General features: G+C 34.6%; 1 protein-coding gene across 1 annotated transcript in view; it reads right to left on the reverse strand.

Annotated features, from left to right (window-relative positions):
• The window catches only part of MORC1 (MORC family CW-type zinc finger 1), a 239002-nt gene that overhangs the window by 34409 nt on the left and 184319 nt on the right, over positions 1–20274 (reverse strand). Inside the window, exons 21-22 of the mRNA XM_074214443.1 lie at positions 11632–11698; positions 685–769 (exon numbers count right to left, since the gene is read on the reverse strand). Coding sequence (XP_074070544.1) covers positions 685–769; positions 11632–11698 — 152 coding nt within the window. The remainder of the gene's footprint in view (positions 1–684; positions 770–11631; positions 11699–20274) is intronic.

Here is a 20274-nt window from a genome sequence, read left to right on the forward strand (position 1 = left end):
TCATTACCACATGAGTAATGAAGAACATGAAGAATGGATAACATTCTGGATCCCTCCCCCTTAAGGGAAATATGAAATGTAAAAAAGGATTGAGTATATTAGTGCTTAACTTTTTTAATGTCCTGGACCTCACTGGCAGACTAATGAAGATTATGAACTCAGCCTCCCTTCAGAATAAGGTTTTTAAATGCATAAATAGAGTGTGTGATATTACACAAAAACTCAATTACAATGAAATATAGATGTAATTATTTCTGCATCCAGATTTACAGACTCTGTTATAGATGTTAGCATCTACAGACCCCCAAGTTAAGAACCCCTGATTTAGAAGAAAGTCAAGAAGAAAACTTGGTATGATATGAAGAGAATCAACTGTGAAATCTGAGGCCCTGGATTTGTACCCCATTGTTGATTATCATGACCCCAGTGACTTTGGGTATGTCACTTAACCCTGTCACTTCCTCATCTGTAAAGTGAGGGGAGGTTGGCCTGAAGTATTGTTCAGATTAAGATCTATGGGGTTTATCCTCAGAGTGTTTTTCCCCTCCTTATAATTTCGTCCCCACTTATCAACTTCTCTGTTTGTTTCTGTTATTTTGCTCTTATTGTACTTCAACACTGATAATTGCATTTCAACAGTATAATTAAAATTACTTTGAGTCTCTATAATTGCCGTATTCTCACCTTTCCAAGTTAAGTGGTGAAGAGTTCTGTTTTATTTGTGGAATATCAGCATACAGTTTCGGTTTATCTTCCACTGAGACTAAACCTTGCAAAAGGAAAGCAATCACATTTTGATAATGAGATGATAACCCAAAAGAAAAGACATGTCAGTAAAAAATAAAATGACAACCTATTCATAAACAATTTGTCTGTCTATTAAAACATCCATATGTAAAACATATTCTCAGGGTAATTTAAAACTATCTTTTTGTGAAGTGTTTATGATGATGATCCAAGAGATGCTGGATGTAATTGGTTTTCATTACCTGCTATTCATAGTACACATTATAACTACTTAGGAGAGAGTCAGATTCCTCATTCCCAGCCTCCCCCAAATCTTTCCACACCCTCTCTCTCCATGGAAAGATCTTTACCATCCTGTGCATAGGCCATAGGAATGCAGGATACTCAAAATGAGAGTTAGGGAGGACTTTAGAATAATTATGGGAGTACTGGATTTGTAGTTGAAGGACCTGAGTTCAAAATATTGCCTCAGAGACCTAGGATAAGTCAGTTTCTTCACTGTATAAAGAAAGGATTAGATTAAAAGACCTCTACTATCCTTTACTGGCAGTTGGAATGGTCCAATGGATAGTGCTGGGACTAGAGTCCAGAAGACCCAAGTTCAAGTCCAACCCTCAGACACTCACCAGCATAGTGACCATGAGCAACTTAATTCTGCTACCTCAGTTTCCTCATTTATAATATGAGCTGGAGAAAGAAATGGCAAACCACTAAATTATTCTTGCCAAGAAAACCTCAAGGACAGTATTGGTATGCTATGGTCCACAGGATCATGAAGAATCAGACATGACTAAATCACTGAACAACAAGGTACTTTTTTTTAGGGTTTTTTTGCAAGGCAAATGGGGTTAAGTGGCTTGCCCAGGCCACACAGCTCGATAATTATTAAGTGTTTGAGGCCGGATTTGAACCCAGGTACTCCTGACTCCAAGGCCAGTGCTTTATCCACTACGCCACCTAGCTGCCCAACAAGGTACTTTCAAGGTCTCCATTTATGAAACTCCTCTTTTTATAGGTAAATTGAGGTCTAGAGTTAAATGACCTGCCCAAGGTAATAAAATTAGACAGTAGCAGAACTGATACTAAGGCCAAGCAGTTCTCCTGGATGAGAAACAGAATGAGCCAGTGTATTCCTCTGGCAGGACACCCTCAGCATTGTTTGGGATATATATTTCAACCTTTTATTCCCTTTGTGCCCTTAAGGTATGACCAATTTGTGTCATGCTAGTATATATAAGTCTTTACTTAAATGGTCAACAAATTAAACAGGAAATTATCTTTAACACTGTATAATGTGTTAACAGATATTTTCCTCCATCATATTATTTTATTTATTTGGGAAGAAGCATTTTATTTTATCCATTACATGTATTTTTTCATAAAATTGTGAATTCCAAATTTTTTCACCTTCCCTCTTTCCATCCCATTCTCCAAAATAGAAAGAAATCTGACATGAGGAAAAGTCATTGAAAACAAACAATAAAAAAGGTGAAAATAGTATGCTTTGATCTGCATTCAGACTCCATACATCATTCTCTAGATGTAGATAATATTTTTTCATCATGAGTCTTCTGGAATTGTCTTGGATCACTGTATTACTGAGAAAAGTTAAGTTTATCATGATCACCATACAATATTACTGTTACTATGTACAATGTGATCTTGGTCTGCTTACTCCACTTGGCAACAGTTCATCAGTCTTTCCAGATTTTTCTGAAATCTACCTGCTCATCATTTCTGCTAATACAACAGTATTTTGCCATATTCACTCACATACAACAACTTATTCATTCATTCCCCCTCAATTTCCAATTCTTTATTATCACATAAGGAACTGCTATAAGAATTTTTGTACATGTGAGTCCTAGTTTGATTACTCTTAAGGCATGGTTCCAAATTGCTCTCAAGAATGTTTGGATCAGTTCACAACTTCACCAGCCATTAGCCCACTAAGTTTCCCTCATCTATTCTAATATTTATCATTTCCTTTTTCTATCATATTAGTTGATCTGAGAGGTATAAATTGGTACTTGAGGGGTGCTTTAATTTGCATTTCTCTAATCGATAGTGGTTAGAGCATTTTTCATATAATTATAGATAGATTTAATTTCTTCATCTGAAAACTGCCATTCATATCCTTTGACCATTTATCAAATGGGGAATGATTTATATTCCTATATATTTGACTCAGTTCTCTATATTTTTTAGAATTGAGGTCTTTTCCAGAAAGGCTATAAAAATTATTTTTCATCTTTCTGCTTTCTTTCTAATCTTGGTTGTTGATCTTGTACAAAACCTTTTCAATTTAATGTAGGAAAAAAGACTCATTTTGCATTTTGAAATATTATCTCTTATTTGGTTATAAAGTCTTTACTTCTCCATAGATCTGACAGGTAAACAACTATTCCTTATACTCCTAATTTGCTAATATCAGTTTTACATCTAAATCATGTACACATTTTGATATTATTTTGGAATATGGTATGAGATTTGGTATATGCTTAGTTTCTGACGTACTATTTTTTTCAGAAGTTTTTGTCAAATAATGAGTTCTTATTCCAGAAGCTAGTCTTTTGAGTTTTTCAAACAACAAATTACTATAGTCACTTATTACTGTGTCTTGTTTACCTAATTTATTCCACTGATCTACCACTCTACTTCTTAGAAAGTACCAAACATGGGGCGGATAGGTGGCACAACAGGTAGAGTACCAGCCCTGGAGTCAGGAGTACCTGAGTTCAAATCCAGCCTCAGACACTTAATAATTACCTAGCTGTGTGGCCTTGGGCAAGCCACTTATCTCCATTGCCTTGCAAAAAGTAAAAAAAAAATACCAAACAGTTTTAATGATTGCTGCTTTATAATAGTTTTTGATCTGTTATTTACATTTTTCCTTAATTTCCTTAATATTCTTCAACTTTTGTTCTTCCAGATGAAATATGTTCTTATTTTTTCTAGTTCTCTAAAATAATTATTTGGTAGTTTCATTGCATCAGTACTGAGTAAGTATATTTATTTAGGCAGTATTGTCATTTTTCATTATACCCCCCCCCACACACATACCCCATCCATAAGCAATTTATATTTTTCTAATTGTTTAGATCTGACTTCATGTGAAAAGTGTTGTGTTCATAATGGTTTGTGGATTTGACTTAGAAAGTAGACTTCCAAGTAGTTTGTGTTATTTTTAGTTACTTTAAATGGAATTTCTCTATCTTTTGCTGTTGGGCTTTGTTAGTAATATATAAAAATGCTGATGATTTATGTGGATTTATTGTATTTTGTATATTATTTGTATATTAACTTTGCTAAAGTTAATTATTTCAAGTAGTTTTTTAGTTGATTCTCTAGAATTCTTTATGTATATGACCATCTCATCTGCAAGGGGGGGGTAATTTTGTTTCCTCATTGCCTATTCTAATTCCTTCAATTTCTTTTTTTGTCCCTCATTGTTAAAAACTAACATTTCTAGAACAATACTGAATAATAGTGGTGATAATGGGAGCCCTTGTTTCACTCCTCACATCATTGGGAAAGTTTCTAGTTTATCCCCATTACAGATACTGGTTATTTTTAGTTTTTTGCAAGGCAAACGGGGTTAAATGGCTTGCCCAAGGCCACACAGCTAGGTAATTATTAAGTGTCTGAGACCGGATTTGAACCCAGGTACTCCTGACTCCAGAGCAGGTGCTTTATCCACTGCGCCACCTAGTCGGCCCAGATAATGTTTACTGATGGTTTTCAATTCTTATTATTTTAAGAAAAACTTCATTTATTCCTATTCTCTCTAATGTTTTTAATGGGAATGGTTGCTGTATTTTTGTCAAAAGCAATTTCTGTGCCTATTGAGATAATCATATGGTTTATGTTAGTTTTGTTATGGATATAGTTAACTGTGCTACTAGGTTTCCTAACATTGAACCAACCCTACATTCCTGGTAGAAATCCCACCAAGGTGACAATGCAGTATTCCGGTGATAAATTGCTATAATCTCTTTGCTGATATTTTATTTAATTTTTTTTATCAGTATTCATTATGTAAATAATTCTTTAATTTTTTTCTCTGTTTTGGCTCTTCCTGATTTAGATATCAGTACCATCTTTGTGTCACAAAAAGAATTTGTACAAAATCCACTTATTTAAATTTTTTATATAGGATTGAAATTATTTGGGGCAGTTAGGCACAGTGGATAGAGCATCAGCCCTGAGTTCAAACCCAGCCTCTGGCAATAATTGCTAGCTGAGTGACCTTGAGCATGTCACTTAACCCCATTGCCTTAAGTTAAAAAAAAGAAATCAATTAGTCTTTAGAATTCACTTGTAAATTCATTTGGCCCTGGATATTTTTCCTCTGGGAATTCAATATGGCTTATTCAATTTCTTTTACTAAAATGGAGTTATTTATTTGAGTATTTTATTTCCTCTTCTGTTAATTTGGCCAATTTATGTTTTTGTAAATATTAATTCATTTCACTTTGATTGTAAAATATATCAGCATATAGTTGGACAAGACGGCTCCTAATTTGATGTTTTAATTTCTTTTTCATTGATAGTGAATCACCCTTTTCTATTTCATACCAGAAATTTTGTTTTCTTCTTTCTTTTTGTTAAATCAAATTAACCAAAGGTTTATCCATTTTATTTATTTATTTATTTATTCATTTATTTGTTCATTTATTTATTTATTTTAGTTTTTTGCAAGGCAATGGGGTTAAGTGGCTCGCCCAAGACCACACCGCTAGGTAATTATTAAGTGTCTGGGGCTGGATTTGAACTTGGGTATTCCTGACTCCAGGGCCATTGCTATTTTATTGATTTTTAAATAAAATCAGTTCAGATTTTATATTACTTCAATAGCTTTCTTTCTTACTTTAAATTTTATTAATTTCTCCTTCAATTTTCAGAATTTCTAATAGGTATTTAATTGGGGATTTTCAGTTTGTTCATTTTCTAACTTTTTAAGTTATACACCTATTTTTCATTCGTATAAGCATTTAGAAATATAAAATTTCTCCTAAGTACTACTTTGGTAGCATAGCACGAATTTTAGTATGTTGTCCCATTATTGTCACTCTTTTTGATAAAATTACTGATGGTTTCTCTGATTTGTTGTTTGGCCTACTAATTCTTTAGGATCAGATTATTTAGTTTCTAATTAATTTTTACTTTGTCTTTTCATGGCCCTTCATTGCATGCAGTTTTTATTTCATCACAAGCTGAAGAGGGTGCATTCAATATTTTTACCTTTCTGGGTTTAAATGTCAGCTTTTTATACCCTAATACATGGTCAATTTCTGTGGAAGTGCCAAGTATTTGACTGATTCTATTTTTAAGGAGTTATTTTCTTCAGTCAATTTTATGCTTTCTTTCCCAATTGACTCTTTTTTTCATTAATCTCTAGCATAAGTCTCTTTTCTCCATTTTTAAAATCCTTTTGAGATCTTCCAAAATGACATTTTGGGCTTGAGATGAATTCATATTCCCCTCTGAAGCTTTGTATGTAGACGTTTTGATATTGTTTTTTTTTTTGAGTTTTTGTTTGTATCTTCCCCATCATCATAGTAGCTTTCTATGATCAGGGCTCTTTTTTTGTTTTTTACTAATTTTTTAAAAGTTGAGCTCTGCTCCTGTCCCAAGCTTCTTGCATTAGGGGCCAGAAGCCTGGTCACTTGGTTTCTAAGCTGGGGTCTTTGGGGCTGGTGGCTTGCCTACTGCACTAGAATAGCCCAGTCTATGTGTCCATATGTCCTGGATTCCAGGATTGGGGCTGGAGGATTTTGAGATGGCCTGCTATACTGTGGATCTGTTGAGCACTGGACTGCTGAGCCAAAAAGTCCAGGGCCTTGGGTACTGATCTGTACTGTATCTAAAAGACTCTTTCTGGTTTGACCAACCATCACTGCACTGGGATCTTCTTTCCTTTTTATTCAAGTGAGATATACCTTTCCTGAAATTCTGCTAAGTTAACAGGGGTGGAAAATTGTTGTATTCTGTTATTCCAGGATGCTTTTAATGATGTTATTTAATATTGTTTCCAAGGGAAACTAGGGAAAGCTCAGGAAACTCTCTACATCATGATAATTAAAAAAAACAACAGGAAGAAACTTTTAGTGCAAGTAAACATTGCAACCTCTGGCTAATAAATGTGGGTCAGAATTAAATTAATAATTAGTATGTATTTTGCCCAGCTATATGACAATAAGTTTGATAATCTAAGTGAAATGGATGAACATTTATAAAAATATAAATTGCCTAGGTTAAATAAAGAGGAAATTAAATACCTAAATAATCCTATCTCAGAAAAAAGAAATTCAACAAGCCATCAATGAACTACTACCTAAGAAAAAATTCTACAGGGTCAGATAGATTCACAAATGAATTATATCAAACATTCAAGGAAGAATTGGTTTGAATACTATATAAACTCTTTGAAAAAATAGGTGAATCCAGAACTATGTCTAAGCCCTTCTATGATACCAATATGGTGCTGATGCCTAAACCAGTAAGAGACAAAACAGAGAAAGAAAATTAGATCAATTTTCCTAATGCATATGGATGCAAAATTCTCAAATAAAATATTAAGATAATACACTATGATCAAGAAGGATTTATTTCAGGAATGCAGAGTTAGTTCAACATTAGGAAAACTATCAGCATAATTGACTATATCAACAACATAACAGAAATCATATGCTTATCTCAATAGATGCTGAAAGTCTTTTTTTTTTTTAGGTTTTTGCAAGGCAAATGGGGTTAAGTGGCTTGCCCAAGGCCACACAGCTGGGTAATTATTAAGTGTTTGAGACCGGATTTGAACCCAGGTACTCCTGACTCCAGGGATGGTGCTTTATCCACTGTGCCACCTAACCGCCCCAGATGCTGAAAGTCTTTGACAGAAAACAGCAACCATTCCTACTAAAAACACTAGAGAGTGTATCTCTCTAAATCTATCAGCAAGCATTATATGCAATGGGGAAAAGATAGAATCACAAGGATGCCCACTGTAACCACTACTATTCAATATTGTATTAGAAATATTAGCTTCAGCAATAAGAGAAGAAAAAGAAATTGAAGAAATTAAAATTAGGAATGAAGAAACAAAACTCCCACTCTTTGTAGATGATATGATGGTGTACCTAGAAAATCCTAAAAGATTATCTTAAAAACTACTGGAAACAATGAACAACTTTAGCGAAGTAGCAGGACATAAAATAAGCCCACGGAAAGCCTCAATATTTCTATATATTACTAACAAGATATAGCAGCAAGAGATAGAAAGAGAAATCCCAGACAACATAAAAAACTTGGGATTCTACCTGCCAAATCAGACTCAGAACCTCTATGAAAACAACTATAAAACACTTTTCAAATAAAATCAGTTTTAAATAAGTGTGTAAATGTCAACTGCACTTGGATAGGCTGAGCTAATATAATAAATATGACAATTTGACCTAAATTACACTATTATTTAATGTCATACCAATCAAACTTCCAAAAAATTATTTTAGTGAGCTAGAAAAAAAGTAACTAACTTCATATGGAGGAGGAAAAAGGCAAGAATATCAAGGGATTTAATGAAAAAATACAAAAGAAGGCAATTTTACCATACCATATATAAAATTATATTATAAAGCATCAGTCACCAAAATTGTCTGGTACTGGCTAAGAAATAGAGTATAATAAATTAGGTGCAAAAGAGAAAGCAGGAAATGATTATAGCAATGTGTTGTTTGATAAACCCAGTGTCCAACTTCTGGGATAAGAATTCACTCTTCGAAAAAACTATTGGGAAAACTGGAAGATAATATAGTAGAAACCAGAATTAGACCAACATCTCACACCCTATACCAAGATAAGATCAAAATGGGCACAGGATTTAGATATAAAAGAAAATATAATAAGCAAATTGGGAGAACAAGAAATCATTTACCTGTCAGATGGATGGAAAGGGGAGCAGTTTACAACCAAAGAAGAGATAGAGAACATTATAAAAAAGCAAACTGGATAATTTTGATTACATAAATAAAAAAGATTTCGCACAAACAAAATCACTATATAACCAAGATCAAAAGGAATGTAGTGAATTGGGAGTTGAATTTATAAAAAAAAAAACAACAAAACCCAAGCTATTCCCCAATTGAGAAATGGTCAAAGGCACTTCTCAGACAACGAAATCAAAGTTATTTATAGTCATGTGAAAAACTGCTCTAAATCATTATTGATTGGGAAGGACAAATTAAAGCATTTCTAATATACCACCTCACACCCCTCAGATTGACCAATATGATCAGAAAGGATAATGATCAATGTTGGAGAGGATGTGGAAAATCTGGGTCACTAATGCCTTGTGGATGGAGCTGTGAACTTTTCCAACTTCTCTAGAGAGTAATTTGGAATTATCCCCAAAGAACAATAAAAATGTATATATCCTTTGATCCAACATACAACTATTGGGTCTATATCCAGAAGAGATCATGAAAAAAGATAAAAACCCCACATGTACAAAAATATTCATCGTAGCTCTATTTGCAGTGGCAAAGAACTGGAAATTCTTTGAGGGGATGTCCATCAATTGGGAAATGGCCCAATAAATTGTGGTATATGTATGTGATGGAACATGATTGTTCTATAAGAAATCAGGAGGGACGGTATTTCAGAAAAGCCTGGAAAGACTTGCATGAATTGATGCTCAGTGAAATGAGCAGAATCAGAGCATTATATACCTTAACAACAATATGCGGGGTTGATCAAACTTGATGCACTTGCTCACTCCATTAGTGCAATAATCAGGGACAATTTTAGAGGATCTGTGATGGAGAATACCATCTGTAGCTAGAGAAAGAATGTAGAATTTAAACGAAGACCAGAGGTTATTATCTTCAATTTTTAAAAGTTGTCATGTGTATTAAGTAATTCTGCTATCTCTAATGTTTTCTTTCTTCCTGTTGGATCTGTTTCTTCTCTCAAAACATTCAATTTGGATTTATGCATATCATGGAAGCAAAAAAAGACTATATCAGAGTGCCTTCTGTTGGGGGAGAAGGGAGAAAAAAAATGGTAAAATTCAAAACCTTGCAAAAAAATGATTGATATATTTAAAAAAATATGGATCAAGGACCAAGATCAAATGATGCAAAAAGTAATTTACCCCATATCAAGGCCCAAACTGCCAGGAAGGTCCTTATGATTTTCTCTTTGTCCCCAATCTCTTAATGAGATTCTCTCTCTGACTATTTCTTCCTCATTTGGACCTTTTCAGGATTCTTCAACACCCTCAATTAAAACTTAACCTGCATCATAAGCCCTTCTCTCAGGGTTCTGCTTTCTAAATATTCGAGTTAACTACTGAAAAGCACTGAAGTTAGAGTTGGTAGACCTCAGTTTTAGGTCACAGACTAATTCTTTTTTGTGTGTGTGATGTTACTTCTCTGATTTTCAGGGTCTCTGAGTAGATTATAAATTCCTTGAGGGCAGGTTGATCTTTTGCCTTAGTATCTTGCTTAATAATGTTTATTGATTGATTGGTTGATTGATTATTATTATTATTATTAAATCCATTTGTTCTCTACCAACTATGACTTCTCTTAATTTAAAATAATTCATGCTAATGAATTAAATTCAATAATTACAATATATTACTATATATAATAATTACTATATATATAATAATAATTACAATATATAACTATAAAGAGTTTACAATGCACAAGGCAGCGTTAACAGTGGATAAAATGCTGAGAGAACAAAAGTGAAAAGACATTTCTATAGGATATTAGAATTCATTTAGTTCAGTCTCTTCAAAGACACCACCCAAACAAAGTTAGAATGATGAGAATTCAAATCTTGCCTCACAGATTTACTAATTATGTGATTTTGGGAACATCAATTAATTTCCTTTGGTCTCCATGTTTAATTGTGAAAATGGACAACTATGAAAAACTTAAGGTCTCTCTCCAATGCAGTGACCAACTATGATTCCAGAGAATAAGACATATTTCTGGATGTCAACAATGTGAATTTTTTGACTATACATATGTGTTTCAAGAGTTAAAAGAGTTTATTTTGTTTGTTTTCCCCTAGCTTCGGAAGGAGGTGGGGTGGGAGAGAAATGCTTGTGGATTTTTTTAAATTAAGTTTAATTAAATAAAAGAAATAAAGTAAAGGGGGAAGAGACTTGAACTAAATGATCTTCCATATCCAATGCAACTCAAAATCTATTAATCCATGTTAATGAGAAGTCCAATCTAAGCCAACAATCATTAATTAAATGTCTATTATATGCAATTCTGGGACAGCACACATACTGGAAAGAAAGATGTCCTTGGAGATAAAAAGATCTAGATTCAAATCCAATTTCTTGGCATATACTAACTGAGAGACTCTGGGTAAGTCGCTTGGCCTTTAGTGTTCTAGGCCACTATGAAACTAAATCAATAAAATCACAGGTCATGTAAAATGCTGTGTTAAGCACTGGCTATCAAAAAACCACTGCTAACCTCATGGAGTTTAGATTATGCTGGAGTTAACTTTATTCTTCCCTATTAAGATATATGAATTTGGAAACAATATCCTAATTCAAATCTTAAAAAATGGGAAAAATTTCAGGCTCCCTGGTCAAAGTGTAGATCAGATCATTTTAAGCCTATGGGACCTTTCTGGCAATTTGAATCACAAGATACAAGGCAGCATCATTCCTCAACTACAGAGTTGGACAAGATTATTCAATACATTCAACTTTATAAATGGTGGAGCAATAAATTTCATAATAAAAATCCAAGTGATTAACATAAGACTGAGGTCTGTTTCTTTAACTAAAGATAAAGTCAATTAAGCTCTACATTATTCAGTTTTGCTACAGGTCACATTTTTGTCCATCCTTTTTACCTTTGTTTATCACAGACTCTTCCTTTTCTTGTTTCATGGTCATGACAGCATCATTTTCATCTGAAAACTTAAAAAATGAAAAAAAAAAGCTCTTAAGTCCTTGTTTAAAGACACCACCCAAACAAAGAAGACATTAGAATTGGGCATCAAACAGCAAGCAGCAGTCTGAGTTGAATGGCTGAACACTTGGTAGACTGCAAGCATAAAACTGAATTCACTCCAACCAAAATACGTCAAAGCAGACTGTCCCATAAATAAGTTTGGGCATACATATTTCCTGAGGATGAGTATTATAATGCTGTTTTAAAATTTATTTCCGACATTGATTTAAATGATACTTAAATATTTTCTGTGAAGATGAGAAAATTCAGCATCACACTCTGTGGGATGTTACAAAATCTACAAAAACTAAAGAAAAACATACAGTGAATTATGTAAAGACTGGCAAATTGCCTTCTGTGGGGGGTGAAGGAGGGAAGTAAGATTAGGGGAAAAATTATAAACCTCAAAATAAATAAAACCTTAAAAAAATAAAAAAGGAAAAAAGTACAGTGAATCACATCTACTCCCCCATAAAAGGATGAGATAATCCCCCCCCCCCCCCCCCCGCCACCCCTGCTTGGAGGAGGTTTTCTGCTTTTATTTTACCACTCAGCACTGCTCAGCATGGGATCCTGCTTACACCCCATACACCAAATTTCTTAGGACCTTTCTGGGAATTCAATAAGATTCCAAAATATATATGTGGATATTTTGGAGATCCTCTCTAGTCTAGGCCTCAGGATTAGATCTCAGAATTCACTTCTCTATTGGATTCTTAATTTTACAAGTGATGTCTAGGGTGGCTTTAGGTCAATGTCTTCTGGATCTCCTGGATCAGCTAAAACCTGATGAAAATCTTTGAGAAATTTGAAGGTTACACTAAATCCTCTGAGTCAGGTTTGATACCACTCCACAACTTTAGAGGGTAATGACATCTGTCACAGGAAATATGTGATGCCTAGGAGGTTAGATTGAAAGAACCAGACACAGATAAGAATACACCTTTAAATATAAAGCCTGGGAGGTGGGGAGTAGAAAGGAACAATAGATTCAGAATGAGGGTAAGTAGAGTGGGGGTAGGAAGACTTTCTGAAGTCTCTGTCTTTGGGTTACAAAATAAAGGGAAGAGGGAAGCTAGGTGGTACAGTGGATAGAGCACCAGCCCTGGAGTCAGGAGGACCTGAGTTCAAATCCAACCTCAGACACTTAATAATTAGCTGTGTGGCCTTGGGCAAGTCACTTAACCCCATTGCCTTGCAAAAACTAAAAAAAAAAGGGAAGAGAAGAGAGAATAAAAGTGAAAAGATATTTCTGTAGGATATTAGAATTCATCTAGTTCATTGAGATTACTGGGAAGGAAACTGAGTCTCGGGGAGATTAAATGTCTATGGAGTCCCAGGTGTTTGGGACTACAAATGTAGAGTTCCATTCATCATACTACTCTGCCTCTCTAAAGTAAATAAGAAAAATAGGTAGACAGGTGCAAAGTAAAACAAAAACTCTTACTCTGTTTTTAGGTCTGGTAAGTCATCTAGGGCCAGATAGCACCTTTTCTCCATCTCTCTGTTACATAGTTCAGATCTTGACCTTTCCTTCTCCTACTTTTCACAAACTCTTTTTTTAATATCCTATTTCTCCAGATCTAATAAACCTAATAAACTAGCTTGCTATTCCTTGTATTCCCCAAGATAAGAAATGTGTATTTTAATAGCAAAGTCTGGAGACAGTATTTTGGCAGGAAGTAGGTTATCTGGTTAAATTGGTGGCCAAACCACTAACTGTGGTAGCTGTTTTCAGAACAACTGACATCAAGAAAATGGAAAGAGTTGTGACTGTAATAATAGACTTTTGAACTGTTTCTGAACTGTCATTTAAAGGACATGTGTTTTCTTTGTACTATGAATTTTCAGCTAAAGATTTTTTAACACAATTTTAAGCAGCATGGATTACAGTCTAGCATATTATATGAGACTATGAAGTTTTAAGCCTTTAAAAAGAATAATTTAATACTCTCAGTTATAAAACACTTTGTTATAATCCATGAAGATCCTAATCAGGATGTTTTGCTTTGTAAGACTCCCTGATGAAGAAAATGGCCTAGGACTAAAGGATATAAGATTAAAGAGAATGGCACAACTCCCAGAGAGGAGCCTTTGTAGTTAGTGCTGTTAACTTAAATCTTATGGAATTGTTATTATTGTTCTTTTTAAATGTCTGTATCTATTTCTTGGCTCAGATTTCTGCCTTCTGTAAGGGATGGTTCTGTCAGAATCTGATATGCTTCTTACACAAAACTTTGCTTTGCCTACTGAATATGGGAAGTCGTTTTCTTTATGTTGAAAGAACTATAAAAGTCTTTGAAATATTCTGGATGAACAATCTGTAGCCTTCAGAGATCTTGTTTCTATTAACATGATGTAAACATCTGACTTAATCTTTTGCCTCCCTCTGGTAGAATAGTTATGACTCTGCAGGTCTGAACTGTTTTCAAAGAAGAAGCAACATGATGGTATATTCCTTGAAATAGACTTTTTTTCCCTTCAGCCTTACTCTCAGTTGCTTCTTTCTCCATGCTGTTTTGGCTCTATCCTTCCTGGGACTTCACTTAACATCATCCAAAGGATAACGCCTCACACTCATTGAGTGAGATTAAGGTTAGGTTTCAACAAGCAGTTCATGACTCCTTAATTAAAATTATGTTAACAACAAGCAGAGCTGGATTTGCTAGTTCCCCAAGGAAGTCAATGGATCAGTGGAATATTGCTTGCTTAATTTTGTAAGATATACATTTAAGAGAATAAATAATTCATGAAAAAAACTGGGGACAGAGAAAACAGAAAACGATAAGCATAAATAATTTCAAGTTATTTTGACTGCTCTTAAGTAAATCTAAAACCTAGACAACAGGACTCTATTCACAAAAAATAGGGAGTCAAAACCTAAATTTAAATCCCAACTTTGGTAAATTACTAGTTATACAAAAACCTTGGGAAAATCTTTAAATCTCTCTGATCTCAGTTTCCTCATTTGTAAAAATGAAAAGATTTCATTGAATATCTTCTAAGGTTCTTTCTAGCTCTAAATTCATGGTCTTATATTTGATAAAAGTATGGCTGTATCCCTTAAGAAACAGGTTCTTTAGGAAACTCGAGCATGGAAACAAAGTTTTCTTCAATAACTATCAAGGGTTTCAAGTACTTTGGGCTAGGAAGGGAAGAGAGTAATACCATATTCCTTCTCAACTTTTGATTTCTTCTACTTTCCAGAAAAGTTCTCCTTGTTTCCTATTACTGATCTAAATTGTAGTTACTCTTCCAGGTCAATTCATATCTATATGTACTCTACTCTTAATTTACTCTAGTCCTGCTACTCTAGTCCATAGTGATTTTTCCCGTGAGTAAGGGAAGTTGCTCTTAGTCATTATTGTATAAGCTGTAAATATTTACCAGGAAAACAATAAACCATATTAGAGAGTAAATAAGTTTATAGAGCATTTTAGTGAGAGATTCATTTAGGCCAGATCAGCACAAGGATGTATAGAATAAACAGGAAAGATAATGAATGTAAGAGAAAGAGAAATGGTCTGTAAAGAATCCATCTGTAATAGGGGCTCAGCAAGAGAATTTTTCAGAGGTTGCATATTTGGTTTCTAACATCACAATCCTGGATGTGCTATAGGAGGAAGTAGAAATGGTATATAAGAAAACAAAGATGGGAAGACTATAATACCTTACATGAAAAAGGAAATAGAGGCGGAATAAGTTTGAAGGCATTGAGATAATGATTTTTCAAAGAATATAAAAGAAAGGAGAATACCAAATTCTTGGGAAAAAAATCTCAGACAAAAAAAAAATACTACCAAAAGAAAATCAGTAACAATGACCTTTCACATGACCACAAAATACTTCTAAGAATAATCTACACATTTATTACAGCCATCCTCAAAGAAAGTTGAGACGAGAACAAACAACCTTAAAAAAATAAAATGCAGTTGCTCACATTTTTATAGTCAGAAGGATGTATGAAAGATATATAATGAGAATTCACTGTGTTTGCTGATCAAAAATGGGCATTATATTCAGTAGGAAAAAAAACACTAACAATATGTCTTACATGAATATATCTAAGTCATACAAAAATTCCATGAAAATGTAACAAAGACACCTTTGAGAAGCTTCAGATTACTGATATGAAGCTATTAACTTAAGGAAAATTAGGTGCTACATTGGACTTGGAGTCAGAAAGAACTGAGTTTGAATCATATCTTCTTGGCTAAGTCAATTTCCTTATCTGTAAAATGAGAATAATGAAAACATTTGTCTCATAGACTTTTTGGAAGAAACAACTGAGATAATATGCATAAATTACTTTCCTAAACCTTTAAGTGGTATATAAATGTTGGCTATTACTATTGTCAAGTGAATCTTAAAACCAAGACTATTTTTCACCATCAGGAGATTTCATTGGAAAGGAATTCCTTATAACTGGTAAAGTCTCTCAGAAGCTCTTGCTTGCAAGTGACATTGAACTGATTACATCAAGTCTCTCAATTTCGCAAAGCTTTCTAAATGATATTCATAATTTCTCAAAGAGTTTGGTCTGACTATTCACGCAAAGAAAACCCAATGGATCATATCTATTATGAAAAAAGATGAAATCTAGTTAGGTGAATAACTCATAAGGCTCATCCATTAGTGTATACACAGGTATATATTTACATATATAACTATACACACATTTACATAAACATGCATATACATCAGACACAATGAAGGGACAATGAGTTGGTACCAGAGTTGAATGGGAATAGATTAGGCTACATGTCAAATGTAAATAGAAATGAAGTCCATTAAACCATAAATAAGAATACCTGTGGGCCACATACTGACTTAAAAAAAATCACATCATTTTATTGTATTTTTGACTTATTTTATTAAATACTTCTCAATTACATTTTAATCTGATTTGGGTCAGATTTTTGGAGGCATTGCTAGCCACAATGCAGCACAGGTGGCTGAATTTTCAGACCAAAATGCCTTTGGGAAATTGTGCAGTGTTTTCAAGACTCAACTTTCTCCGAGAAGTGAAGGTTCAAAATTTTAAAATAAAGTAATATTCCAGTAATGATCATGGATATCAGTCATGGAATACCCATGTCCAAAGAATTGAAGCTATAGATCAAAGGATAAAGGAGAGGTGCACAGTAGGCACAGGGCACCACGTTATTAATGAGAATTTGCTGGGAAGAAGTAGTATAAAATAGATCATCACAAAGATGTATGGCAGAGAAAGGAGGTGGAAAAGGAGGTGGAGAAGTCCCATAGTGAGACTGAGAAATAAGAGATGGGCAGTCTTCATACAGCAATGGTGTCCATGCAATGATAATCAATCTAGAAGGTAACCGTATCTTTATAAGATAATGTGAACAAGTTGCATAGGTTTGAAAAGCAGTGACAGATTCCTATTACTAGGAACATTCAATAAACATTTCTGGATTAGTTATTATCTGCAGGATACTCAGTTTTACTCTTTGTAGTTATCGCATCTTATTCTTATTTCTTATCATTAAAAGAATCTATTAAGTGTCTCCCACATGGAAAACTCTAGGTTGGGTGCTGTAGTTACAAAGATGGTAGAATCACTCACAGGCCTATAATGGAGAAAGGATTGGATTTAGAATGAGAGAGCCTGGGTTCATATCTTCACTATGCCTCTTACTGCTTTATAATCCCAGTTAAAGAGCCATTAATTTAGAACCAGACCCTAGATTTAGTAAGTTATAGAGTCCAACCTCCTCATTTTACAGTGGAACTGAGACTCTGAGATTCTAAGTGATCAGAGTCACAGAGCTAATAAGTTTTGAAGGTAGAACTGTGACCTGGATCTTCTGGACTCCAAGTTGAGTAATCTATCTACTTTGACATACTCTTATAAGGTATTTAATGTTTATCCTTCATTTTTGAAGAAAATTCAACATATTTGACATCAGAGAATTGATGCCAAGCCAAGTATGTAAATTGGATTTGTGTGAGGGGGTGCTGCACTAAATCACCAGTCTCACTTTCTCCTCCAGAGCCATCTGTGTCCAGTGGTCAGATATGAACCAGGACAACTGGAGATGGCCCTGGATTTGGGGCAATCAGTTTAAGTAACTTGCCCAAGTTCACTCAGCTAGTAAGTGTCAGGGGCTGGATTCAGACTTCTGTCCTCCTAATCCCAAGGTCAGTACTCTATCTAATGAGCAATCTTTTTAAGACCTAATTTAAATTTAAACCCCTGTAAAATCAAGGAGGGGTCTGAATAAATGACTAGACTCCATTTCTTGATCTATGACCAACACCTACAAGCTCGTTAGCATAGCAATAGAAGCAGTGGATGTTCTACTTTATAAGAACTTTTGGGCCAGTGGTCCTAGATCAGCTCTGGTTAAAGTTGTAACCAACTTTGGTTCTCCACCATTAGCCTGTGAGAGCCTCAAGGGTGTGGACTGTTTAGGTTTGGGATTTTTTTTTGCCTTTATATTCTAATAACTTAGCAAAGTGCCCAGCAGACAGTAGGCACTCATAAATGTTTGTTCACTGATAGCAAAACAATCCTTGCCTCTTGGGGAGTCTTGGTGCTGATGGGACAAGTTTAGAAGTAGCAAAAGCCATAGTGATGCCATCAACAGGAGGAAACTGAGTGTGAAATTGCCTGCTTCTAAAAATCAAAGCAATTTCAAAAACCTGAAATTATGTTGCAAAAATACCAATTTAGGTCTTTCCATGTGCTGATTCTTATTAGCCATACCAAGTCAGGTACATATTACAGTTAATATTTGAGGAATTAGAGTACAATTATCCAGAACCTTTCGTTCTTCAATCTTTTGCTAGTGTTTTGGTCATGATGTTGAAAATTCTTTTGGGGGGAAGGAAAGGGAGAGAGGGAGGAAGAGAAAATGATGTGTTGGAGGGGAGGAAGGGGGGGAGAGAGAGAGAAAGAGAAAGAGAGAGAGGAGAGACAGAGACAGACAGACACACAGACAGACAAGGGGGAAGGACAGAGAAGGAGGGAGAGGAAAAAGAGATTCTCAAACAAATTTAGAGGAGTCAGCTTTTTCTGTGCTCAAGTATTCAATTAATGCTCTAACTTCATATCTCTTGCTCATATAGCATGATAATCATTTGAATCTTTTTTTTTTAAAAATTATAGCTAACATTGATTAAGCTGTAAGAGCCTTATTAATAGGGTCTATCTGTCCTACTATGTACACACAATCTTGGCTCTGTAGCCAACAGCAGTCTGCTTTCATCTCTGTCCTCTTTAGCTTAACTGCATAAATTCCCTAAAGATCTCAAATCCTATTTTCTGCTCTATTTCCCTTCTCTTCTGACATACTTCTACCTTTACAAAACATTGACGATGACATCACTGGTCCAATGGAGTTGATGAGGAGGCTGTAACTTTTCTGCAGTCTTAGGCTATAACATCATCACTTCCATAGCCTTGACTGAGACCAATAAATGGACAAAAGGGATAATTAAATCAGGATTGAAGGGTAAATAGAACCTTGATAATCTGAAAGAAAAGTGCCTCCAAGATGATTGGGTTATTTGGTTTACTTTTATAATGCCTTACAGTTTACAAAGTGTTTTCTTCACATCAACCTTGTGAGTTAGGTAGTAGGTCCCCAAATGCATCTGTCAGCAGTAATTTGCTCATTTTTTAAGGCCATGGTATGAAACTGTTGAAATTGTGTTTGTGAAAATGTCTGCAGGCAAGGAAACTAAAATTAATTCAATTCAATTCAATTCAACAAGCATTTATAACACATCTGCTAGGTGCCAGGTACTAGGGTAGGTAGGCACTAGGGGCATAAAACCAAAAATTAAAACATTTTCTTACCTCAAGGAAAGGAGAGGTGGAGGATACTATGTAAACAGAATAAATTAAATATTTGCAAAGCAGTAGAGGGGGTTATAAAAACTAGGAGGACACCAGAAAAATCTTTGTGCAGAAGGTGGAATTTGAACTTGTATGGAGTTAGGAAGTCTAAGAAATGAATGGATGAACTTAAAAAAACACATTTATTAAGGATTCACTATTTTCCAGGGACTAATACTTGAAGTACAACTACAAATTGTTATAATCTGGACCTAGAAGGTGCTTCCATTCTAACAGGGGGATAAAACAAATATTCCAAATGATGGAGGTAAGGAGAAAAAAAAATCCTAGCATAAGAGAAAGTTTGATCAAAAGCATAAAGATGGAAGAAGAAATGGTGGGTATGGGGCCCATGAAGTAGGTCAATTTAGCTAGAATGTGGTGTGGAAGAGGGAGCAAAGTAAGATAAATCTAAAGGATTTTAAATGCCAAACAGAACTATTTGCAATTTTATCCCAGAGGCAAGCTTCTTGAGCAGGGGAACAATATAGTCAAGCCTAAAGACTGATCTTGTGTCCATCTGCCACTGAACAAATATGAAGGACTCCACAAAACAAAGAATTCTAAAGTCAACTCAACTAAAAACAAAAACATAAGCATGAACATAAATACTGGATCAACACTGGTTTTTAAGTGTAGAGTCCTATCTTGAGGAGATCAATGGACACATTGTAGAAA

This window comes from Macrotis lagotis, chromosome 1, assembly GCF_037893015.1.
Source record: "Macrotis lagotis isolate mMagLag1 chromosome 1, bilby.v1.9.chrom.fasta, whole genome shotgun sequence".
Taxonomy (NCBI): Eukaryota; Metazoa; Chordata; class Mammalia; order Peramelemorphia; family Peramelidae; genus Macrotis; species Macrotis lagotis.